Source organism: Pleurodeles waltl, chromosome 4_1, assembly GCF_031143425.1.
Source record: "Pleurodeles waltl isolate 20211129_DDA chromosome 4_1, aPleWal1.hap1.20221129, whole genome shotgun sequence".
In the NCBI taxonomy this organism is placed as follows: Eukaryota; Metazoa; Chordata; class Amphibia; order Caudata; family Salamandridae; genus Pleurodeles; species Pleurodeles waltl.
In genome coordinates, this window is record NC_090442.1 from 418,667,940 (window position 1) to 418,687,090 (window position 19,151).

The 19,151-nt window shown below is 43.9% G+C and overlaps 1 protein-coding gene across 1 annotated transcript in view; it reads left to right on the plus strand.

Moving 5' to 3' along the window:
- The window catches only part of DHTKD1 (dehydrogenase E1 and transketolase domain containing 1), an 871,206-nt gene that overhangs the window by 482,142 nt on the left and 369,913 nt on the right, over positions 1-19,151 (plus strand). Inside the window, exon 10 of the mRNA XM_069228664.1 lies at positions 18,887-19,026. Coding sequence (XP_069084765.1) covers positions 18,887-19,026 — 140 coding nt within the window. The remainder of the gene's footprint in view (positions 1-18,886; positions 19,027-19,151) is intronic.

A 19,151-nucleotide genomic window follows, 5' to 3' on the forward strand; every position in this document is an offset into this window, starting at 1 on the left:
TGGTCACAGCACTGACCTTCACTAGGGCAAGAAATGGGAGTTTATAGAATGAACTGAGTACAGTGAAAGCATCAACATGGGGCTACTTTGTTGCTACAAGGCTCAGCTGGAGACTCGCCCTTCCAATGATTGTTGCCAGGGTCTCGTCTGCCAGGGTTAACTATTAGAGCCTCAAATTTCAGGCAGGAAATGGTGGCTCCGATGGTTATAGAAAATATCAGCCCACAGGGTGTAAGTGCCCGAAAATACCTATGGGCACGCAGAGAGCTCAGGCTTTTTGCTCCTTGATGTAGGGCAACTATGTCTGTGCTCGAGATCCACCTCATCAAAGCCGGGTCTTTTTCACCCCCAGTTGGTTGGAGGAGTACTGCAATACACAACCACAGGCTCCAACGAACAGCAGTAAGAAAAGAGGACTTCTCTGAAGACGTTGTAGTTGTTAGGGAGGGTGGTGGCTCCTGATTGACGGAGGCTTAATGCAGGCTATACTGGGAATTATAGTGTTTGGTTTTATTCTCACTGATTCTTGCTTTTTTTGTGACAGTAATGTTTTTTGGTAATACTTGAAATGCTGCTTGAGTTTGGAGCAAGATAAATAATTCATAATCCTCCACTTCGGTCTTGGCATAGAATTCAAAACAACATGCACAATATCAGCTTTCATAAGGTTTGCTGAAGGTTTTCTTCTAGGAAAATATAACTGGGCTAAAACCGTGTGCTTTCACCAAAACAAAGTGAGAGAACACTTAGAATACATAAGATTTACAATGCAACTGAATTCACACTTGTTTCTTTATCTTTCCCTGACTAGAAGATCATTAGCTACCTCTGCATTGAAAGATCAACAACTAGCTTTTTAATGTGGCCATGTATCCAGGAATAGATAAATTGCACTGCTATTCTACTCTGAAATTGTTAGAATGAGTTGGAACTTCAGTTAAAAGTTTAAATGTGCTAATGGAGCCTCCTTAGAATAAGCTTACATTATTAGTGTATTCATTGTGTCAGCCTTTCCATCACTTGGCGATGGTAATAGTTTCTACCCACACCTGTAGGTGCCTAGGGGTTCGTTGTGAATTCCATTCAACAATCCCTCTGGATGTGGCCTGTATTTCACTTCTGGTGAATTTGAGACTTAGGTCTTTGCTTACTTCACGATCTGAATACCAAGGAAGACTCTTCTTCTCCAGGCCTAAATAGACCTTCCACCTGATTCTGCAGTGTAACAACCCATGTAATCCTTGCTCGTTTGAAGTTTGCCTGAGGAAAAAAGAAGCATTGTAGATCTGTAAATGCAAAGTAGACTGCAATAGGACAGTTGTAGGCATTGCACCACTGGATATGAGGGAGCAGTACTAGTTGGTTTTGGAAAATAATTTGTTAGACCTTATTCCTGGCTCCAGACGCATATGCCAGTAGTCATATGCTGCCTTTTGAGGTTTTTATAATTCATGATTATTTATCAGGGACAAGGTAATTGTCTATTCTTTTGTGAAAAAAGTACACGTTTTGCAAAAAATGCTCACACTTACAACAGGCTAGGTTCGTTTAAAAAAAGAGAACAGTTTCAATGGAATTGACAAGAGTGTTGAACAGCAAGAGTTTTTTTTAATGGTGCAATCTGTGATTTGTAAAAAGAGCTTAGAGCAAAGTATAGAGTAAAAAAGAATGTGTTCTTCGGTGTGGTTCTTCCTTGCACAAGGCCAGTGCTAAATTTTGCCTGATGTGATGTGACCCTTGTGCATTCTGAATGCTTACCAGGGACTCAAGACTGTGCTAGAAGAACAGGCAGAATTGTCTTTTGCGTGTGAGAATGCCAATGTCAAACAAAAAAAAAATATATTAGTCGATGATGAAGTGTATGATGATTTGAATTGAACGTAGCTGTGTGTGTTTTCAAGATGAAGGCGAATTCTTGTTGTAATTCCCCCAAGTTATGTGACTGGGAAGCTGGGAGAGTGAGTGAGTTATTCAATGATTGACCTAGGGTGTTCATGTTGAAACTGGGGGACATGTGGGTATGGCACATACAATACCACTGTCTGTACAAGAGGAAATTGCAACAGTATTGGATAATGTTGATCAGTTTCTTTAGTTCTTCAGCACTGTATGCCTTCACCGTATATGATTTAAACATTATAAAATATCTGCTCCAGCTAAGTTGGTGTTTATGACTAGTAGGTTGGGAGAAGAGGATGATTTATTATATTAGCATGATAACCTGCAGCTCTTAGTTAAGCTTTGAACATACTTGCTATCTGAGCACACAATGGGATTTGAGGGCACAGTTTAAATGGCTGTCCATTGATATATAAGCCAATGGTAAACAAGTATTCTGTTTGTTGTTTGTTTGTTGTTTGGTATAAAGCCTCTCAGGCAGTAGCGGCTCCTCCATCAGAGCAGAGGAGTGTCGCCCCGGTGAGAAAATGCCCCAGAGCAGCTAACAAATACAATGGTAATAATGTTTATTTATTACCATTTTATTTTTCAGCAACCCATCCTTATCCGAGTGTCAGGCAATTGCTGCAGAGTGGCAGCGGGGGGCTCGCACTATGTTTAAAGTGAGCATGTCCCTTTGGCCAGCTGTCTTGCAGCAGCTGGCCTGACGTGCACTTTAACCTTCTCTAGCCCAGTTTTCTTAAGACAGCTGGGTTAGAGAAAGTATAGGCCTCCAGTGCTCTTTAGAGCTCAGAGAGGCCGCTCCATCCAATCCTGACGCTTCTCTTATGGTCTTCAACAGCATGAGAACAGCGACAGCATTGGGTAGGGCGATTTCCTGGGTCCGGAGCTTCAAAGACAGAAGACACCGGAGCGAGGAGGATGTCGTGGCAAGAAGAGAAGGTAAGTGACTTTAAAAAACAAATATATATATATATATGTTCGATGGCATGTGTAGCTGCAGATACACATGCTGTGCACATCCCGCCATCTGGTGTTGGGCTCGGAGTGTTACAAGTTGTTTTTCTTCGAAGAAGTCTTTTCGAGTCACGAGACCGAGGGACTCCTCCCATTTCGACTCCATTGCGCATGGGCGTCGACTCCATGTTCGCTCCGTGTTTAGGGTCGGAAAGTTAGTTAGAATCTCGGAAAAATCGTCGGTATTGTTTGCGTTCGGTATCGGGTTAGTTACAACAGATCGACACCGAATTAAGAAGAGCTCCGGTGGCCCTTCGGGTTTTTTTTTCGATCCCGTCGGGCCTGGTCGGCCCGGCCACGTGTCTCTTCAAGGCTGATGGAACGGACCCCATTCTGCTTCTGTCCAAAATGCCATAACAAGTATCCATATACAGATCAACACCTGGTCTGTAACTTGTGTTTGTCACCAGAACACAAGGAGGATACTTGTGAGGCCTGTCGAGCGTTTCGGTCCAGGAAGACACTCAGGGACCGAAGAGCAAGAAGACTGCAAATGGCGTCGGCGCCGACAGGACAAGGGCGTTTCGAGGAGGAGGAAGAAACATTCTCCACCCAGGATTCGGACTCGGAGGAGATAGATTCCGAATAAACGCCGAAAACCGTGAGTAAGACGTCGAAACAAAGAACTCACGAAAAGACAGCTAAAGCCCAGGGGACGCCACCGCCAACAGGCCATGGCTTAACCTGAAAAATAGGTGACCGTCCATCGGCACCGAAAAAGGGCGAGCTGGTGTCGAAGTCATCCGACTCCGGTCGAGATACCGGCACACAGCAATCTCGGGCCAGAGAGAGTGGCTCCGAGAAGATTCGGCATCGAGACAGCGGCACCGAAATGGGTCGGCACCGAGAGGGCATGACGGCGAAAGTAAAAAAGATTTCGTCGGAGCCGAAAAAAGCAGCCGAAAAGGTTTCAGTACCTAAACACCTGGCCTCGGAACCGAAAATAAGTTCCTATTCAGAGGAACAAGGACTGTCCTCACAAATGAAGACACACAGATTTGAACAAGAATTAGAGACAATAGAGCCAGATCACACACAAAGGCGGCTCTTTATTCAAAAAGATACGGGGAAGATCAGCACTCCTCCTCCAATCAAAATGAAACGTAAACTTGCCTTACAAGACAAGGACAAACAGCCACACGCAAAGGTGGCTAAACAAGTAACACCACCACCATCCCCACATCACTCTCCACAACCATCACCAGTAGCCACTCCACCAATGATGCAATCCCCAACTCATACGGGAATGAGTCAAGATGACCCTGACGCATGGGACCTTTATGACGCACCAGTGTCAGATAATAGTCCTCAATGCTATCCAGCGAGACCATCGCCACCAGAGGATAGTACAGGCTACGCTCAAGTGGTATCAAGAGCAGCAGCATTTCACAATGTCAGCCTTCATTCAGAACCCATTGAAGACGACTTTCTTTTTAATACACTGTCGTCTACACACAGTCAATATCAGAGTCTTCCGATGTTGCCCGGAATGCTGAAACACTCCAAACAAGTGTTTGAAGAGCCTGTCAAAGGGAGAGCCATTACTCCAAGAGTAGATAAAAAATATAAACCGCCACCAACAGACCCAGTGTACATCACACAACAGCTATCACCAGACTCTGTTGTAGTTGGAGCAGCGCGCAAAAGAGCCAACTCTCATACTTCAGGAGATGCACCACCTCCAGATAAAGAGAGTAGAAAATTCGATGCTGCAGGCAAAAGGGTGGCTGCACAGGCAGCAAACCAGTGGCGTATTGCAAATTCGCAAGCTTTGTTAGCCAGATATGATAGGGCCCATTGGGATGAGATGCAACGATTTATTGAACATTTACCAAAAGAGTTCCAAAAAAGAGCACAGCAAGTGGTAGAAGAGGGACAGAGTATCTCCAATAATCAAATACGATCAGCAATGGATGCTGCAGACACAGCTGCTAGAACTGTCAACACAGCAGTAACAATAAGGAGACATGCATGGCTGCGTACATCAGGATTTAAACCAGAGATACAGCAAGCTGTGCTGAATATGCCATTCAACGGACAGCAGTTGTTTGGGCCGGAGGTGGACACTGCAATAGAAAAACTTAAGAAAGACACTGACACGGTCAAAGCCATGGGTGTACTCTACTCCCTGCAGAGCAGAGGCACATTTTGAAAGACACAATTTCGAGGGGGGTTTCGAGGGCAGACCACAGAAGCCACGACCTCACAAACAAAGCCCACTTACCAGAGCCAGTATCAGCGGGGTGGTTTTCAGGGACAATATAGAGGAGGACAGTTTCATAGAAACAGAGGAAAGTTCCAAAGTCCCAAAACTCCTCCAAACAAACAGTGACTTCAAGGTCACAAATCCCCAACACATAACACCTGTGGGAGGGAGACTAACCAAGTTTTACACACATTGGGAGGAAATAACAACAGACACTTGGGTCTTAGCAATTATCCAGCATGGTTATTGCATAGAATTTCTCAAATTCCCAACACACAGTATGTCAAAACAACATATAGATCTTCTAGGACTAGAAGTTCAGGCATTGCTACAGAAAGAAGCAATAGAATTAGTACCAACACAACAATTAAACACAGGAGTTTACTCACTGTACTTTCTGATACCCAAAAAAGACAAGAGTCTGAGACCTATACTAGATCTCAGAACATTAAATACCTACATCAAATCAGACCACTTTCACATGGTTACTTTACAAGACGTAATCCCACTGCTCAAACAACAAGACTACATGACAACACTAGACCTAAAGGATGCATATTTCCATATACCAATACATCCTTCACACAGAAAGTACCTAAGGTTTGTATTCCAAGGGATACATTACCAATTCAAAGTGTTGCCTTTCGGAATAACAACTGCGCCAAGAGTTTTTACAAAATGCCTAGCAGTAGTAGCTGCACATATCAGAAGGCAGCAAATACATGTGTTCCCGTACCTAGACGATTGGTTAATCAAAACCAACACGCTAAAACGGTGTTCACAACACACAAAATATGTCATAGAAATCCTACACAAACTAGGTTTCTCAATCAACTACGCAAAGTCACACCTTCTGCCGTGTCAAACACAGTAATACTTAGGAGCAACAATCAACACAGCAAAAGGGATTGCTACTCCAAGTCCACAAAGAGTTCAAACATTTCACAATGTAATACAGGCCATGTATCCAAAACAAAGGATACAAGTCAAAATGGTAATGAAACTACTAGGCATGATGTCTTCATGCATAGCCATTGTCCCAAATGCAAGGTTGCACATGCGGCCCTTACAACAGTGCCTAGCATCACAATGGTCACAAGCACAGGGTCAGCTTCTAGATCTGGTGTTGATAGACCGGCAAACATACATCTCGCTTCAATGGTGGAACAGTATAAATTTAAACCAAGGGCGGCCTTTCCAAGACCCAGTGCCACAATACGTGATAATGACAGACGCTTCCATGACAGGGTGGGGAGCACACCTCAATCAACACAGCATCCAAGGACAATGGGACATACAGCAAAGATAGTTTCACATAAATCACTTAGAACTGTTAGCGGCATTTCAACCCATGATAACCCACAAATATATTCTTGTCAAAACAGACAACATGACAACAATGTATTACCTAAACAAACAGGGAGGGACACACTCAACACAGTTGTGTCTCCTAACACAGAAAATATGGCATTGGGCGATTCACAACCACATTCGCCTAATAGCACAATTTATTCCAGGAATTCAGAATCAGTTAGCAGACAATCTCTCTCGGGATCACCAACAGATCCACGAATGGGAGATTCACCCCCAAATACTGAACACTTACTTCCAAATTTGGGGAACACCACAAATAGATCTATTTGCAACAAAAGAAAACTCAAAATGCCAAAACTTCGCATCCAGGTACCCACAACATCAGTCTCAGGGCAATGCGCTATGGATGAACTGGTCCGGGATATTTGCGTACGCTTTTCCCCCTCTCCCACTCCTTCCATATCTAGTAAACAAGTTGAGTCAAAACAAACTCAAACTCATACTAATAGCACCAACATGGGCAAGACAACCTTGGTACACAACACTACTAGACCTTTCAGTAGCACCTCATGTCAAACTTCCAAACAGACCAGATCTGTTAACACAACACAAACAACAGATCAGACATCCAAATCCAGCATCGCTGAATCTAGCAATTTGGCTCCTGAAATCCTAGAATTCGGACACTTAGACCTCACACAAGAATGTATGGAGGTCATAAGACAAGCTAGGAAGCCTACCACTAGACACTGCTATGCAAATAAGTGGAAAAGATTTGTTTATTACTGCCATAATAATCAAATTCAACCCTTACACGCATCTGCAAAAGATATAGTAGGATACTTACTACATTTGCAAAAGTCAAAACTAGCTTTCTCTTCCATAAAGATACATCTTACTGCAATTTCAGCTTACCTGCAAATTACGCACTCAACTTCATTATTTAGGATACCAGTCATAAAAGCGTTTATGGAAGGCCTAAAGAGAATTATACCACCAAGAACACCACCAGTTCCTTCATGGAACATCAACATTGTCTTAACACAACTCATGGGTCCGCCTTTTGAGCCCATGCACTCTTGTGAAATGCAATACTTAACGTGGAAAGTTGCTTTTTTAATTGCCATCACATCTCTAAGAAGGGTGAGTGAAATTCAAGCATTTACCATACAAGAACCATTTATTCAAATACACAAGAATAAAGTAGTTCTACGGACAAATCCAAAATTTTTACCAAAAATTATCTCAACGTTCCACTTGAATCAAACAGTAGAATTACCAGTGTTCTTCCCACAGCCAGATTCTGTAGCTGAAAGAGCACTACATACATTAGACATCAAAAGAGCACTAATGTACTACATTGACAGAACAAAACTAATTCGAAAAACAAAACAACTATTTATTGCCTTTCAAAAACCTCATACAGGAAATCCAATTTCAAAACAAGGCATTGCTAGATGGATAGTTAAGTGTATTCAAACCTGCTATCTTAAAGCAAAGAGAGAGCTGCCTATTACACCAAAGGCGCACTCAACCAGAAAGAAAGGTGCTACCATGGCCTTTCTAGGAAATATTCCAATGAACGAAATATGTAAGGCAGCAACATGGTCTACGCCTCATACATTTACCAAACATTACTGTGTAGATGTGTTAACTTCACAACAAGCCACAGTAGGTCAAGCTGTACTACGAACATTGTTTCAAACAACTTCAACTCCTACAGGCTAAACCACCGCTTTTGGGGAGATAACTGCTTACTAGTCTATGCACAGCATGTGTATCTGCAGCTACACATGCCATTGAACGGAAAATGTCACTTACCCAGTGTACATCTGTTCGTGGCATGAGTCGCTGCAGATTCACATGCGCCCACCCGCCTCCCCGGGAGCCTGTAGCCGTTTAGAAGTTGATCTTGAACATTTGTAAATTTGTAAATATATTACTTTAAACTTCATTATGTACATACGTATTCACTCCATTGCATGGGCACTATTACTAGCATACACAACTCCTACCTCACCCTCTGCGGGGAAAACAATCTAAGATGGAGTCGACGCCCATGCGCAATGGAGTCGAAGTGGGAGGAGTCCCTCGTTCTAGTGACTCGAAAAGACTTCTTCGAAGAAAAACAACTTGTAACACTCCGAGCCCAACACCAGATGGCGGGATGTGCACAGCATGTGAATCTGCAGCGACTCATGCCACGAACAGATGTACACTAGGTAAGTGACATTTTCCATATATATTATGATAATGCCACCCCACCACTCTAAATATATATGGCATCCACCACTGTGTGCTGGTAAATGCACATGTTGGCGCTTCAGCAAGTTTATTGGGTTAAAGGGAAATCAATAAATTGCTGTCATCCTTATTGGCTTTGTCAGCAACATTCAGGAGATGCCGAACCAGGAGTTGTCAAACCCTACATCACCTTGAACCTCAGTGTAAGTTTTAGCTCAAAATGCTATCCTCATACTTCACCTTAGAGTCCTACTTCAGTACTCTGACTGCTGAAGTTGAGAGGTTTGTTTGCACTGATTGCTTATCTCCAGGGCCACTGCATCTTCTATCTATGCTGCAGCTGCTGTGCCTGAGGATGTGCTCCAGGCATCTTTCTCCTTTACTCAGATGGTACCTCCTGGCCTGCTCCTCGTTCCTCCAGCTTTGTCTCCACATGTACTCAATATTCATGTCGATTAGTCCCCAGGCATCCCAGGCCTTCTCCATCATTCTTTTGGAATCATTACATTAACACAAAGACTGTTACTGAAGGCCACGATGATCTGCCTTCTTCCAGGTGCTAACCTGCAGTCATGACCAAGGCTTTGGAAGCGCTGTGTATTGAGGTCACAGTGTTCTCAGCAGAGAATAAGATCAGGTATGCTCCTGTATTATAATTATTAGAAACTCCTTCACTGAAGCCTGCCGTGCCAAATGAGCCCCCACTGTTAGGGTGGCTTGATCATTTGGAGAAAGCTGCTATCTGAGTCTGAAATCCACTAATCATCATGTAGCTGGTTCCATGTACAGTCCAGTTTTTGTTTCTTGGAATCTTCCTCCTCAGTCTGTTGTAGTGATGGTCACACTCTTGAAGGGCAAGGGATATGGCAAGGCATAAGAAGTGTCTAGAGACACATTGGGGACGAATATGATGAGTACACAATTCTCTTCCTGACAGAAATGATTCGCAGCACCATCATTTCATCCAGACTAGCCCCGGAGTTCAGGCTGAACAAAGTAGCTGCACACAAACTAATAATTTGCCAGACCTTATTGACTGTTATCAGGACCATGAACTTGTATTTCTATGTGCTGAATATTCATGTTTTAAGTACTTGTGCCTTGAGGCAGAGCCCTGGGAGAAAGCTAATACGATTCTCTTGAAATAGAAAAACGTTTTATCCCGTGATGGATGAGTTCTGCCAGCAGGACAAAATGGTCATGCTCCTGTCTAAATTATCAAGTACTGCTTAAACAGAATTTCGTAGACCATCTCTCCTCTTCCAGACAACAAAGGCTTTTCGGTCTTCCAAGGCCAGGAGGTCATTTTGCTCCAGTGCACAAAAACACTTCAGTCGAAAAAAGAAACCAGCTCCCTGGCTCAATAGATCCCAAGTAATACCAATTAATTTGTAGAGACAAGCAACCTTCCTCCATGCCATGGAAGGCCCAGTGTGACGAACTGTCTATCAGTACCTTGTGCTACAAGTCAGAGTCGTCTTGACACATAATTGTTTGAGCTCATGACTTCTGTATGGCACTTATAACGTTCCCAATTTTGGGTGGTAATATTTTTAGTGCTAATTCTTCCTGTTCCATGGTGCTTTGTACGCTTCTTCTTACTTGTGCTGTTGCTAAAACCACATGTGCAAATTAGGTTGTGCTAATACCACTATCAGTTTTCTCACAGGTGCTAAAATTGGTGCTGCAGAAAAACCTGATCTTTTTATGTTTTCAGTTTTTATGGTAGCTCATTACAATGATATGAGAACCCCCTTTATGCTGCAAGTAGTAGGCTACCAGTTTATGGAATTGGCAGGCAAATATTGGTTGCCTTCTGAGTGAAACTAGGGCTATGCTCAAAGTTGTCCGATTCAAGTGGCTAACGAGATGGATGTTTATTTAAATCCAATTTTCTGTTGTGTTTCACCAAAGACCTAATAACCTTGATGCTAGAACGTCTGCACTGAAATAAATCACATTTTAAGGTGTCTTTTTTTGTTCTCAGGTAGAGTTTGGGATTATTTGACTACGTCAGTTCACATTTTCTGTTTTGTGTATTATTTTTCATTCTGCAGCCAATTATGCTAATCAGTTCTTAAGAAGACTTGAAGGAAAATAATGAAAAAAATGAAAAACAAAAAGGAAATCTAGTCTTTGGCATAGGCTGGAAGGAGAGGGAAAACTAACACTTCCCGTTTGAGAATGGTTAAAAATGTATTGCATTTACACCAAACAGTACATGGTGAGAGAGGCAGTCATTTTTTTTCAGCTTTCTGAGAAGGATCACCAAATGTCTTTATGGATTAAATCTCTTTATTGAAATTTTCTAAATGTATACAACTGCTTCACCTACAACCACTGGCTGATCGATAGTGAAAACAGTTTACAAAGGAAAATAAAGAAACAGGGGAAACAAAACGAATACCCCCCGCACCTATGCATTTTAAATATTTACATAGAGCCTGCTTGTCAACTCCCTTGTGTGGGCCATCCTATTGCCCCTATGCAGTGTCTGTTGTCTCAGTCGGGCATTTGTCTGAACTAGTCAAATGCAGAATGCACAGGTAGCGCGGAAATGTCAGCTCCATAAATTCGTCAGAGAGATAGGAAATACAGAGACCCAATGTTTTATGAAAAGTGGGCAGGGATCCTGTAGCCGCTGCCGTCAACTGCTCCATTCCCTAGTATATCGTATAACTTTTGTAGCCAGTTAGTGTGAGTGGGAATTACCTCGGAACCCCATTGGGCTAAAAGAAGCTGTTTAGCTGCTCCGATCACCAGCGTAATGGCTCTATCTTTCGGGGCTTTAAGACGGTATGTCTGTGGATTCAGGAGTCCTAATAATGTGTAACTAGGAAAGCGTGATATGGTAGTGTCATTTATCAGTGATCATCAATGGTGATACAGAATGTTGTCCCAAAAGGGGGCTCTTTGGGTGCAGTGCCACAAAATATGTGTTAGCATATCCAGCTACCCACATTGTCGCCAACACCGATCTGTGGCGCCCCTGCGATGTCCGACAACCTGTGCTGACGTAAAGTACCAATAATGCGCTATTTTCAGAAATCATTCTTTGATGTTCATATTGCGGGCTGTTACTCGAGCACAGTGTAGCCTCCACCACCCTGCCCCAGGGGATCCCCAGTTCCTCACGCTACGCCCCACACTGGAGAGCTTGGTCGTCCAAGCTTCTACTTCCTGTGTAAATCCTGGTGCATTCCATTTCAACCCACTGGATTGAGAATCCAGGAGTCTATCTATACTGATAAAAATTCTGCTGCACTTGTCAGTCTAAAGTTCCGGACCCGCTTTGGTTCCCCCTTAATTTCAACATGTTTTTGGCTCTTCCCTGTCACAGGCATTTGGCTCACCTACACAAGTGAGGTATAGTTTTTACTGGGAGACTGAGGGGAACGTTGGCTGGTAGGAAATTTGTCCCGGTGTGGTGATCCCACACAGAAATGTGGGGAAAAAGTGATTTTTTTTAAAGCTACATTTGAGGTTTGCTGAGGATTCTGGGTAAGAAATCATTGGGGGATCCACTCAAGTCATACCTCCGTGGACTCCCTCGGGTGTCTAGTGTTCAGAAATGTCTGGGTTTGGTAGGTTTCCCCAGATGGCTGCTGATCTCTGGACCAAAAACGCAGGAGTGGTCCCCCCCACTTTTTGAAATTTATAATTTTGATGTGTCCAGATAGTGTTTTGGGGCATTTCCTTTCATGAGCACTAGGCCTAAGCACACAAGTGAGGTACCATTTTTATCGGGAGACTTGGGGGAACGCTGGGTGGAAGGAAATTTGTGGCTGCTCTTAGATTCCAGAACTTTCTGTCACCGAAATGAGAGGAAAAAGTGTATTTTTTTTTTTTGGGCCAAATTTTGATGTTTGCAAAGGATTCTGGGTAACAGAACCTGGCCAGGGCCCACAAGTCACCCCATCTTGGATTCCCCTAGGTGTCTAGTTTTCAGAAATGTGCAGGTTTGCTAGTTTTCCCTAGGTGCCGGCTGAGCTAGAGGCCAAAATCCACAGCTAGGCACTTTGCAAAAAACAGCTCTGTTTTCTTTGGGAAAATGTGATGTGTCCACGTTGTGTTTTGGGACATTTCCTGTTGCGGGCGCTAGGTCTACCCACACAAGTGAAGTACCATTTTTATCAGGAGACGTGGGGGAACACTGGGTGGAAGGACACTTGTGGCTCCTCTCAGATTCCAGAACCTTCTGTCACCGAAATGAGAGGAAAAAGTGTTTTTTTGGCCAGATTGTGAGGTTTGCATAGGATTCTGGGTAACAGAACCTGGTCAGAGCCCCACAAGTCACCCCATCTTGGATTCGCCTAGGTGTCTAGTTTTAAAAAATGCGCAGGTTTGCAAGGTTTCCCTAGGTGCCGGTTGAGCTGGAGGCCAAAATCCACAGCTAGGCACTTTGCAAAAAAACATGTCAGATTTCAATGTAAAAATGTGATGTGTCCATGTTGCGTTTCCTGTCGTGAGCATTAGGCCTACCCACGCAAGTGAGGTACCATTTTTATGAGGAGACTTGGGGGAAAACAGAATAGCAAAACAAGTGTTATTGCCCCTTGTCTTATTCTACATTTTATCCTTCCAAATGTAAGACAGCGTGTAAAAAAGACGTTTATTTGAGAAATGCCCTGTAATTCACATGCTAGTATGGGCACCCCGGAATTCAGAGATGTGCAAATAACCACTGCTTCTCATCACCTTATCTTGTGCCCATTTTGGAAATACAAATGTTTTTTTGATCCATATTTTTCACTTTTTATATTTCAGCAATTGAATTGCGGTATACGCGGTATAGAATGAAAACTCATTGCAAGGTGCAGCTCATTTATTGGCTCTGGGTAGCTAGGGTTCTTGATAAACCTACAAGGCCTATATATCCCCACAACCAGAAGAGTCCAGCAGACGTAACGGTATATTGCTTTCAAATTCTGACATCGCAGGAACAAGTTACAGAGTAAAACGTGGAGAAAAATGCCTGTTTTTTTCACCTCAGTTTCAATATTTGTTTTATTTCAGCTGTTATTTTCTGTAGGAAACACTTGTATGATCTACACAAATTACCCCTTGCTGAATTCAGAATTTTGTCTACTTTTCAGAAATGTTCAGCTTACTGGGATCCAGCATTGGTTTCACACCCATTTCTGTCACTATGTGGAAGGAGGCTGAAAGCACAAAACATAGTAAAAATGGGTATGTCCCAGTAAAATGCCAAAATTGGGTTGAAAAAATTAGATTTTCTGATTCAAGTCTGCCTGTTCCTGAAAGCTGGGAAGATGGTGATTTTTAGCACCGCAAACCCTTTGTTGATGCCATGTTCAGGGAAAAAACCTTAAGCCTTCTTCTGCAGCCCTCTTTTCCCATTTAAAAAAAAAATGAAATTTTCACTGTATTTTGGCTAATTTCTTGGTCTCCTTCAGGGGAACCCACATAGTCTGGATACCTCTAATTGATGGTTGGAAAAAAAGGACGCAAATTTGGTGTGGGTAGCTTATGTGGACAAAATGATATGAGGGCCTAAGCGCGAACTGCCCCAAATAGCCAAAAAAAGGCTTGGCTCCTGAGGAGGGGAAAAGGCCTGGCAGCGAAGGGGTTAAACAATGGCCTTATGGAGTCACGCCTGGCTGAGCAAAACCGGCTTTTTAGGAGGATGTCCGAGGCTCACTAATGGAAACACAACAAGATGATGGATGGAGTGCTGAAAGATCTCAAACTCTCCACCCCTCCACTACAACGCCTGCAGATGTAATCCCGAGGACCACCCTCACCGCGAATGCTCTGGACTAAGATATCAGACCTTAAAAGACCACTGCACCCGCAGCTCCCAGGCCTTGGAGAACCCGACCTCCGGTGCAGCTACATTCAGCAGGCGGCCCTCCTCATTGTGGTTTACCCGAGTCGACTACGCCTGCAGCATCTGAGTGACCCCCCGGGGTCCCCTCATAGAGAATCATTGGAAACACAACGTCTTGTTTGCAACCTGTCATCCCATTGCCTCTGAGGGTGTGTGATTGGTGCCTATGTGTACCTCTCTCTCTCCCCAGTGCCCCTCTAAACCCCCAGGTCTGCCCTCCGAAGTCACGGATACTTACTTGCTGGAAGGCCTGATTCCGGGAGCCCCCAGTCTCCGTAGGAGCTCATGTTAGTTTTGCCTCCACTTTGACCTCTGCACCTAGCCGTCCCGTGTTGCTGGTGGTGGGTGTCAGGGGTTAACTTGAACCCCAACCTGTGGACTTCCTAAGACCCAGAGACTGGAACTTATTGATTTCAAACCAAGTGCTACTGATATATGTGTGAAATACAAATATTTTGAAGTACTTACCTGGAACTTGAATCTTTTGGTTCTAGAAATAAATTATTAAGAAATATATTTTGCTATAGAAAACCATTGGTCTGGAGTTAAGTCATTTTTGTGTGCTTCTTCTATTGCTGTGTGTGTACAACAAATGCTTTGCACTACTCTCTGATAAGCCTAACTGCTCAACCACACTACCATAAAAGAAAGCATTAGTATTATCTACTTTGGACTCTGTTAAGCCTCTGGGGAACCCCTGGTCTCTGTGCACACTTAATCTCATTTTGATATAGTACATACAGCGCCATCTTCCTACACTGGGTTCACAATCAATGTGCCAAAGTCACACCTGACTCCCTCTCAGATGTTCCTTTTTCATCAGAGCTGTTCTGGACACAGTGTAGATTCGGGGCTATCCTCCCGAACTGTCAGTCCAGGATATTTAGGCTATGATACAAATGTACTATCCTGGATTTTGGTGAGATGGACTCTAAGCCCCTTTCTCTTCCCCAGCCAGATCTAACAGTGGTGACAGTGTGCCACTCTTGGAATGGGACGGCCGTCTGGAAGAGATGGAGATCAGAGGCTTCTGTTCTATGGAGGAATCCTAACTCTACAACAATCTAATGGAGCTGTGGCTGTCCTTGAACAACTTTTCACCCTCCATCACAGCGAAGGCCAGTGCATTTGTTCACTGACAACATCACCGCTTTGGACTGTGCTCAGAGAGTTTGTTATCCTGAGCTGTTTAGCATGGCTGTCAGTTCTCAGATCAAGCTGCCCTTTCGGGAGGATAATCTGTCACAGTAGAAGGGGAAGGTTCTTCATCTGAACACTCCACCTCCATGTGTGGAGATTGGGCAGTGACAGTTTATAGCTGTTGCAAGTTTGTGGCATGGTGTGCAGGTATACAGATTGACCCTCTTTCTGCTCCCCTCTCTCAGATCCTTCTCTTTTCCCTTCTCTTACCCAGCAGGGTTCTGCTCTGGGCGCCCTAAAGGGCTATCTTTCTCCCATCTCAGCATTTCTGAGATTTCCAGCTCAGCCGTCTCTCTTCAAATCGCATGTTGTAAATAGGTTCTTAAAAGGTGTGCAACATGTTTCCGCCTTCATCATGCCTCAGAGGGACCTTAATGTGGTGTTAACTTTTCTAATGAGTGCTCCCTTTGAGCCACTGCACAATTGTTTTCTAATGTTCCATCACAACAGCCTTCCTGGTGGCAATAACATCTGGCCAGAAGGTCAGTGAGTTTCATGCTTTGTCATTCAAGCCTCCGTGCTTGAAAACCACCCAAACAAGCTGGTTCTTTGCACTAGAGCTTCCTTCCTGCTGAAAGTTGCCAAGCCATCATCCTGCCTGGTTTTCATGCTCCAACACATCCTTCCAAGGAAGAGAAGCGAGTTCACCGTCTGGACCCAGAAAGAGTGTTGTTATTCTACATTGATCACACAAAAGTGAGCAAAGAAGGAAAGACCTTGCAAAATTGGACCATTTCCTGATGGGACATGCTGTGCATTTAAATCTGCTACGCATTCCTTACTAGGCAGTGCAGCGATTTGTAAAATGGTCTCCCTGCCTCGACTTTTGTACCAGCTCAGAATTACCCCTATGCAGTTCCCAGGTCATGGTTCAGACAGCTTAATGCGGTTTTCAGTTGAGTCTTGGGGATGGGTGGGGTGACACTAGTGGCTCTCAGAACATGCTTCCAGTCCACATATTGTGGAGGCATCGCTACTACAGATGTGGGTTCCTAAAACGCCACCTACAGGTTATTAATGACTGGTGGGATAGCCCTCAGTTAGATCCAGCATATGCGTCTGTGTGCTGGCTGTGGGATTCACCTCCCCACTAGACTACCTCTGTAGCAGAAGAAAGATAGGGTCTCTACCTCCGGCAGCTCAGGTTGTCATAGACACATGGAGACCGTCCCTTTGGCAGATGGGGTGGTAGGGAAAGCTAACACAGTGGATTCCCCTATGGCAGGGCATCACCCTACACCAGGGGCCCTCTTAGAGGGCGTGCAGAGATGGGATAACATAGGAATATCCACACTGGGTGGCGTCCTGCAGGGTACTTTTCTGAAATTGTTATAAGAGCTCCAGTGTGAATTTCAGATGCACCGTAGCCAATTTCATCAATACCTTCAGTTCTGTCACGTCCTATCCCCATATATCCGGAATCTGCAGGAAATACCAGACTTTATCCCATTGGAGGGGAAACTCCTGTTGGGATACTTGGGTGCCCACAAGATCACTAAAGTATACCAATCCCTTATCATACACAGCCCCACCACCCTTCACGCTCTAGGAATAGCTTGGGTGTAGGATATAGATACCCTGGATGACGATGATTGGATAGAGGTGCTGGGGGCTCCCCACACAGCAGCGATTCCTGCACTCCCTAGATTGATACCATTATAAATATTTACATAGAGCATATTTTACATGACGTTGCCTCTGGTGCATGGGTTTGATTGATTCTTTGATGTGCCCGGGCTGCGGGGCAGAGGAGGGTACCTCCTTCCACACAGTGTGGAGCTGTACTGCGCTGACACATTTCTGGAGGGATGTGACGTCATGCCTTGGAGAGGTCCTTTCATGGGACATCCCACTAGACACTAAGGTTTCCTTCTTTATAGCACAGAGGGTATTTGCCGGAACTGGTATAAACGTCAGTTACTGTTTTTGGGACTCACAATAGCCAAAAGAGATGCTGTCAAAATGTGGAAATCAGGTTCCGGTCTGCAAGAAGGGGATGGATAATTGTATGGGCCTAGAGGGTGCAGTGTTTCAAGCCAGAGGCTACCCCCAAATACACTCCAAAATCCGGCAGAGCTGGACCGACTATAGGAGCATACTTCTGGCTCCTGTCCGCACCCCTGCTTCTCTGCTGGATGCTGAGGTACAGATTTATGGACACACAACGCGGCAGTTGCAATCCAGGAACAGTGCTTGTAATTATTGTAGAACATTTCAGTGTTGGAGCGATTGTGGGTGGCTAGTATAAAAACAAACTGTGCAAGTTACTTTCTTGTAATTGTTGATAAGTAGAATTTGATTAAAAATCTCCTGCATATGTTTGGTGGCCACACAGGCTATATCTCACTTGAAAATTTCAATAAAATTTGTTATGAAGAAAAAAAACTGCTATGCACTGGCTAAGAAGCAACCCCCTGAGGGTTTGCATGCTCATTCCACCTGAGCCAAGCCAGCAACCACTGCTTTAGCATGTACCAGGCAGCAGTCTAGGCATCTCTGCACACGTTTACCAAGCACTACTGCCTGGACAGTCAGGAACATAGGGTTGGGCATTTTGCCTGTTCCGTCCTGTGGAATTCTTAGAGTGAAATTGTTTCCATCTCCTAGGTGATATTGTTTGGGTATGTATTCTAAGGTAAGGCATCTGTAGCTAGAAGTCTCTTATCAGATTAACAAGTTACGTACCTTTGGTAATGCTTTATCTGGTAGATACTCCCATCTAGACGTAGCGGCAGATTGCTTTCCGACCCACCCATTCTCCCCGCTCTACGAACGTATTTCTAGGGACAGGTTTTTTCCCCTTTAAGGGCCCTAGTTGTCCCCACCAGTGGTCAGTATTCTTGAGGTGGTGCCTATATAGGCATCGTGCACGTCACTAAGGGTGTGGACAATGCCTCACGGAGCCAAACAACGCAACCTACCAGCGGGCATGGATACTGCTTACAAAAACATTTCCGGATCCTGTCTAACACCTGGGGCTAATTTTAAGGTAAGGAATCAGTGGTTAGACACCGTTCCTACTACAGGTTACCAAAGGTAAGTACCTTGTTATCAACTTATTTAAGTGACAGTAAAATCTTATATGATGGACTATGAATTAAAACGTGCACTGTTGGTTGAATCACTGAAATTTTTTGTGCCTTTTTCCCATCAAGGGTTTAATGTTCGTATAAGTGGACAGGATGTTGGTCGTGGGACCTTCAGTCAAAGGCATGCAATGGTGGTTTGTCAAGAGACCAATGACACACATGTTCCTTTGAATCACATAGCACCAGAGCAGAAAGGCTTCTTGGAGGTAATAAACGTTTTTTTTTTTTTTTTGTTTTTTTAAACTATTTGTTTATTGATTTTGTAATGTGTACAACATATTCTCATAACAATTTGAGCAATAAACTCATAGGAATAATCAACACAATTAAA